This window comes from Gymnoscopelus braueri, assembly GCF_963280865.1.
Source record: "Gymnoscopelus braueri genome assembly, chromosome: 1".
NCBI lineage: Eukaryota > Metazoa > Chordata > Actinopteri > Myctophiformes > Myctophidae > Gymnoscopelus > Gymnoscopelus braueri.
This window is the reverse complement of record NC_137603.1, coordinates 1766952-1774550: the sequence shown is the minus strand read 5'-3', so window position 1 is coordinate 1774550 and position 7599 is coordinate 1766952. Positions and strand designations below refer to the sequence as shown.

Genomic DNA, 7599 nt, shown 5'->3' with positions numbered 1-7599 from the left:
TGGGCAGAAGTCTCTGGAGAACTGAACTGACTTTTTAAACGGAACGGGGTGTGAGTGATGCTAAAAAAATATTAAAATAAACATCCACACACACACACACACACACACACACACACACACACACACACACACACACACACACTACCCTAAACTGTTCACAACTGTACTCCTAAAAACAGTATTAAAATAAAAACATCCACACACACCACCGTTAACTGTGCACAACTGTACTCCGAAGCTTTTGAAAGGGTGCATAAATGTTTCGTGTTCCAGTTCAGTTCCCCATAGCTTTGTTTGATTGGCTCAGCATCAGATTTGAACCAGAAACATAATGACACCTTCACGTGTTTCCAGTCCAAATCTGCCGCTAAGCCAATCAAACAAAGTAAACTGAACTGGAACCATTTATACTCCCTTCCAAAAGCTTAGGAGTCCAGTAGCCTATACACAAATCCACAGAGCGCTGCCCTGTAGGTGGCGCAGCCATTGCTGCGGTGTCAGACTCTGTGTCAGTCAGCTGCAGTCACTGACGTTACTCTTGAGTCTTTTACCTGCTTTTTACTAACTTTTACTAACACTAACTTTACAAAGATGTATAGTTATTTAGTAATTAAACCAAGCAGGTAAAGAGTAACGTCAACAGACGGACAGAACCGCAACAGCTGCTGACTGAGTCTGACACCGCAGCAATGGCGCGCTACCTACAGGGCAGCGCTCCGTGGATTAGTGTATAACTAAAAGGCTTTACACTCCAGTGTCGCCTTCTTCCTTCTCACTCTCCTGCAGATAGTGATGCTTGCCCTCTGCAGCAGGGGGGTTTGTCTGGTGAAGAGTTCGTAGTTTGTGCGAACACGGTTGGACTTCGGCTCCACACACTTCCTTCGGTTTTCATCCAGGGCAGTTTGACATGAAGCCATTATTTTGGACAGCCGTCCGGCGCGCCACTTTGGTGAAGTTATTTTAAAGGCAGTCTTGTCTTCATCACTCTCGACAAAGTTCGCGTCCGCACCACTGAGGTAGTCCAAGTCCTCTCTCTCTCCTCCCTTCTGCCCAATCTTGACCCGTTTCTTGAAAAGCTGTGTAACAGATGAGAAGAGGAGGTTAGACTTTTAAAGCGATCAACAAAACTAAATAAGTAAATACAGTATGAGGGTTATATTATGGCTAGCTCTAGTCCCGAGCATTAGAAAGTTCTCGCTAACCTCTGGACCAGGAACAGTGCATTTTCCATTGACTGTAAAATGAACAGGTGTACATTATGACAAGGGCTCCCAAGCTTTTCAGGCTGTGACCCCCCTTCATAATATTTGAACTGGGGACCCCCCACCCTGACAAGCACTTGGAATTTTAGGAGTTGAGGCATTACATTTAGTTGACACGGTTCCACAGATAAATGTTGTGAAAATAGCTGATCTACAAACTCACAACTTGAGGACGTCCTCAGAGTTACTACAGGGGGTCCGCCAAATCTTTGTTTGATATGATTTTATTTTTTTACATTAACCACTTGAACCCTAGCATCCCTTTTCTGAGGAGAACTTTAGCCAGAAAAAAGATCAGCAAAAGTTTATCTGAAACACAATTTTATACAATATAGAGGGGGTCCCTGCTTCAACTCTCTCTCAGCTTGGCCTGAAAACGTTGAAGACCCCTGCGTTAAACAGTATGTTGGTTTGTTTACTGTCGAATGAGAAAACAATGTTGCACTAAAGTAATTAAAAGGTCCCCGACCCCCAGTTTGGGAACCATTGAGAGTAGGATCACTACACTTGAGAAAACCTAAGTATGATTTTGATATTCACTGAAACAAGGCAGTTTTATGATGCTGAAAGCCTATTGTCTATGGTGGGAAGCCTTTTATAACCCCACCTTTTGTGTAAAATGCACTTTTTGGCCAGGAAATAAAACGTCCTGACAGAAAAGCTTTGATTCACTCAAGTGTGCCACCGATCTGGACTGGACAATAAAAAAATGCTATGACAGATCTGTAGAATAGGCTTAAAGGTAGGGTAAGTGATTTGCTTTGGTTAAAATAAGTGTTAAATAGCTCTATATTGTGATAGTACTCATTGCTATAGAGTGTTTGTTCAGTAACAGGAGTCTCCTTGTCTCTCCACCTCTTTATTAAACAGAAAATACATTTTCGTTTCAGTTCAATTTTATCCAACCAGGACAGAGAACTCAATCAGGATACAGATTAGTGAAAGTGAAATGTGAAATGGAAGTGATGACACTAAGAAATGAGCAGACAAAATTGGAACTGGAACACTATACAAATTAAGCTAAAAAATGTGTACTTTCTCATGATTGGCTGAGATTTTGACACCTACCGAAAAATGTATTTTCTGTTTATTAAAGAGCTGGAGAGACAGGGAGACATCTGTTACTGAAAAAACACTCTATAGCAATGATTACTATCAGAATATAGTATTTTAACCTTTAACAAAATACTTTTAGTTTTAACCAAAAAATATCACTTACCCTACCTTTAAGATCAGAAACCCATGTTTTTGTTTTGGCGAGTAGTGAAACTAGTATATTGTTTATTTTTTACTACTAATATAGCTCTGGACCAGAGCTATATTATGGCAGCTACACAACCCAAGCTATAAACATTTGGACTGTATGACCCCTCTGCTTTGTCTCCTCCAGTGTATTTCTCAGTAATTACCACCTCACTGTTATATCCCTTACATAAAAAAGGTAATTGATAATTCACGTGATCAATAAAATGCAACAGTAATAGAGCAGGGCAATAACTCACCCGATCTTTCCTGCTGGTAAGGGTCTTTATCCAGTTCCATCTTCTGAGCGGCTTTGATGTTCTCATAAGCCCTGTTGCAGGCTCCTAGTGAATGAAAATTACAACACAAATACCAAGTTATGAACTCTAAATGTATTATAGTAAGGCATCTCAAAAGGATAGTGATCACAGATAGTTTACATTTTGTCTGCTCAAAGAAATGAGCAGACAAAATGTAAACTGGCAAACAAAATGGGGGTACTCTCCTGATGAACATTTATTTTCTGTTTATTTGAGAGCAAGAAGAGACCCCTGTTATTTAGCAAACACTATAGAAATTACCATTTGAATAGAAAACTTACCTTTTTAACAAAAACAACAATATAACATTTTGCAATATTAGATGGTTAGTGTGCCATCTGTTATCTTTAACAGTGTCAAATCAACACTAATCTACAATGTAGGTATTTAGCAGACGCTTTTTATCCAGAGCGACTTGCAGTAAGCAAGGTAACGCATACATAGAAAATACCTCACGATCACAGGTAAGCAGCAGGTCATCCAATTGTTAAAATTACAAGCAATTTAAGAACATAAGTCCCCAAATTAACGTGATATCAGACTTACTTCTGACTAGGCTGGTGGTCCACTGGGGCTCTGAGTCGTGAATAGCCTGCATCACAGCCTGGGTCACCACCTCATTGTGAGCAGTACGGAAGCTGTGGAAAATCACACTTTTAAGATACCCCTCATTAAGCATAATATTATTTTTTTCCTAAAATGTTTATCCCACGATTTTGTAACCCCATTTTTTACACCCAGTGCCAATTGTCTATGTAATCCTGGGCACTACCTTCCCTCTGCCAACCTAGGGAGGCCAGGGCCGAGCTCATGCCTCCTTCAATGCATGAGAGCCAACTGACCTTCTTATCACCTGACAGGGGAGAGTTTCCCTGGTTGGACGTAGCGCGTGGAAGGAACACGTTATTCCAACCAGTTCCTTTCCCCTCCATCAGGCGCCCCTGGCCAGGGGGAGGCAGTATAGTGACCAGGATTACTGCATGTTTTTGTGAGGGTATCTACCCTAGGAGACACGGGGAGAACATGCAAACTCCACACAGAAAGGCCCTTTCGCCAACCCCACCTAGGGTATGGGCACTGATATTTTCAGCATAACATGATACAAAAGTGTTATGTTATTTCACAAACAGAGGCATTTCAGAGGTGGGGGGGGGGGGGGGGGGTGGGAACATACCTGTCCTCCGGCTGGACCTGCCATCTCTCTCCGAGGCTTCTATAGATAGAACGGACGGTGGTCTGTAGGGACATTAATACAGTGGTGTCAGTCTAACTGTACTTTTCAGCCCTGACCCCCCAAAATAATCATATTTGAACTGGGGACCCCCACCCTGACAAGCACTTGGAATTGTAGGCATTACATTTAGTTTGACTCGGTTCCACAGATAAATATTGTGAAAATATCCGAACTACAAGCTCACAACGCCTAGCACTGCTAGGCGTGAGCTTGTAGATCGGCTGATTTCACAATATTTGCCTATTTTTTACATAATATTTGGCCAATTTGGTATTAAAAGGTCTTAAATTCCTTAAATTGTAACTTTATAAATGTGCAGATACCCTGTATACACTGTATGTTGGTGTGTTTACTGTTGAGTGAGAAAACAATGTTGCACATTAAGCTAATCATTTTAGATCGGCTATCGAGGTATTAAAAGGTCTTAAAAGTCCTTAAATTGTAACTTTATAAATGTGCAGGTACCCTGTATACAATTTTACTGTATGTTGGTTTCTTTACTGTCGAGTGAGAAAACAATGTTGCACTAAGGTAATCATCTGGGGACCCTCCAAATCATTTGGGGACCCCCAGTTTGGGAACCATTGCAAGTATGATCACTACACTTGAGTAAACATAAGTATGATTTTGATATTCGCTTAAACAAAGGCAGTTTCATGATGCTGAAAGCCTATTGTCTATGGTGGGAAGCCTCTCAGACCCCCACATTTTGTGTAAAATCCACTTTTTGGGAAGGAAATAAAATATGTCCACCAGACAGAGAATCTTTGATTCACTCAAGTGTGTTTATTCAAGTCCTGCATCACCCTGTTAGCGTATTTCTCAGTAATGACCACCTCACTGTTAATTATCCCTTACATAAAAAGCCAATTGATAATACACGTGATCAATCAAATGCAACAGTAATAGAGCAGGGCAATAACTCACCCGATCTGTCCTGCTGGTAAGGGTCTTCGTCTTTTTTATGTCCTCCGGTCCCGTCCAGCTCCATCTTTTCACTGCCTCCTAGTGAATGAAAATTACAACACAAATACCATGTTATGAACTCTAAGTGTATTATATTAAGACATCACATACATGCAGAGAGACAGTGTAGTGCCTCAGTAAAGTAGGATCACAGGTAAGCCAGGTCATCAGAGTGCGCTGGTGTCACACAAAAATAGCTGATCTACAAGTGATGCAACACATTGTGAGCTTGTAGACCAGCCATTTTTAATACAGGCACCTTGTGCAACAAAGTATAAACCAGGCTTTATGGTTCATTTGTATCTCTGAGTTAAATTGTGTATCAACGCGTTAATCTTTGTATACAGTCAAATAAATTATTATGACATGACATCACAGAAATGTAACAGATGCCTGTTAAGTTGCACTGACAAGACTATTCATTCATATTCACACTTGATAGTGTAAATATACTCATAGTACTGAGTCATTATATTCACTGCTGATGGTTTAACACAGCCACAATTGGCACAGTGTACAGTGGGCTACAATAATTTAGATTACATTAGTAAAGGTCAATTGTAATGGTATTTGCCTTATTTTCTCACTGTTTGCATTTGCCCAGATTATTACTATCTCTATTAATTACCTGTCTCTGCACCAAAAGGTAGACACAAACAAGAAATAGCATAAGAGATTGGATGACAGCTCATTTTGGTTAAAGGTAGGGTAAGTGATATTTTTGGGTTAAAACAAACAATTTGTAAGGTTAAAGTACTATATTGTGATAGTAATCATTGGTACTGTATAGCAGGGGTCTTCAACAGGGGGTCCTCAGAGTTACTACAGGGGGGCCAACACATGTTTGTGTGATAGGAACTTTTTTTTTTAACCTGTTGAAACCTAGAATTCCTTTTCTGAGGGGAACATTAGCCAAAAATAGCAGATCTACAAGCTTGTAGATCGGCATTTCGGTTTGGTTAACAGTTACTGAACAAAATCTCTATAGCAATGATTACTGTCACACAATATAGAGCTACTTAACACTGTTACTGAACAAACACTATAGCTACTATCACAATATAGAGCTATTTAACACTGTTACTGAACAAACACTCTATAGCAATGAGTACTATCACAATATAGAGCTTTTTAACACTGTTACTGAACAAACACTCTATAGCAATGATTACTATCACAATATAGAGCTACTTAACACTGTTACTGAACAAACACTATAGCTACTATCACAATATAGAGCTATTTAACACTGTTACTGAACAAACACTCTATAGCAATGAGTACTATCACAATATAGAGCTATTTAACACTTATTTTAACCAAAGAAACCCTATGCCTTTAATTAAGTAAAAATACACAGTAGATTATCAAAGTGGGGTCCAGGGAGGGACCACCAGAGGTTTCTGAGGGGGTTCCCTAGCTATATTAGTTAATATAGCATGAAAAAAAACAGTTTAACCACCCTATTACATCAGCTATTTGAAAATAGCAGATCTACAAGCTCAGGTTGCAAATATTTTCAGAAGGGGGTCTGCAGCCAAATAGCCTCTATTTTGGATTTGGGGGTCCTTGACATGAAGGACCACTGCATTTTCATGAGAAAATATAAAAGCTGTGCATTACCTGTAATATTATCTCACTGCTCCAACCTCTGTGACTGTGCATGCCAAAAGTCTCCAAAAGTCTCCACAAATATATCAGCAGCTTGTAGAAACTTACTTTCTTGTCCAACAGTCTTTTAGTGCCTTTATTTCAGTTCGTTTTAACCTAAATCACTTCAGCTATCACAGAGCCTGCATCCTGCATGAGAGTTACTGACTGCGCGCACTCAGAGTTCATTCAAGGTTCACTGCTGCTCCAATGAGTCAAGAGCCAATAGCTGCCTGCAACGTCATGGCACTTTAGCACACAGCCAATCGCATTTCGTTTTTTCAAACTGAAATTTGGCGGGCATGCACCCACAAAGCAACAGACGTCTACAATGCATTGTGGGACTTGTAGTTAATTTTGGAAGTGCTTTCCATTGACACGCTGTATGTGTCGTTTTTTTCAGAAACTACAACATGGAGTCTACATTCATTCACTGTTGATATGCAATATATTCAGTTAGTTTGGGCATTAAAATGTGTTTAAATCAGATTTCATTACAGCTGATCATTTGCTTATATAACCTGTCAATGAATATATGATGTCTGTTGTATGATGTCGTTTTTTTTAACTTATTTCAAGCATGATTATTTGTGTTAGGCATTGATGAATACAGTAAATTATGTTTAATATCTGGTTGCCATATATTGTTCCAATTTTTTAAGTATTTTACCCATATTTGCATATTTATTTAAAAGGATTTATTTATTTTTTTCTGTGCCACTTTTCCCCAAAACAAGTGTATGTTGGGCTGATATATACACTGTAACAAGTTCTGTCACATCTATAATGTGAATTGTAGTTTTTTCATTACATTAATATATTCCGCATGTGTGTGCGTGTGCGTGCGTGCGTTTATCATTAAATGGGTGATAATTGCCCCCATTTCCATAGTCCCCCATAGATGTTTAACAATGACCATACCTGA

The 7599-nt window shown here is 39.5% G+C and overlaps 1 protein-coding gene across 1 annotated transcript; it reads right to left on the bottom strand.

Annotated features, from left to right (window-relative positions):
• Nucleotides 1-722: 722 nt before the first annotated feature.
• LOC308105632 (uncharacterized protein) lies at nt 723-6724 on the bottom strand. The gene is made up of 6 exons (XM_080456483.1): nt 6648-6724; nt 4986-5063; nt 3999-4060; nt 3371-3462; nt 2765-2848; nt 723-1076 (listed from the first exon to the last, which is right to left on the bottom strand). Exons 1-6 carry the CDS (start codon nt 6687-6689, stop codon nt 982-984), a joined length of 453 nt encoding a protein of 150 aa, XP_080312609.1. The 5' UTR covers nt 6690-6724; the 3' UTR covers nt 723-981.
• Nucleotides 6725-7599: the final 875 nt, after the last annotated feature.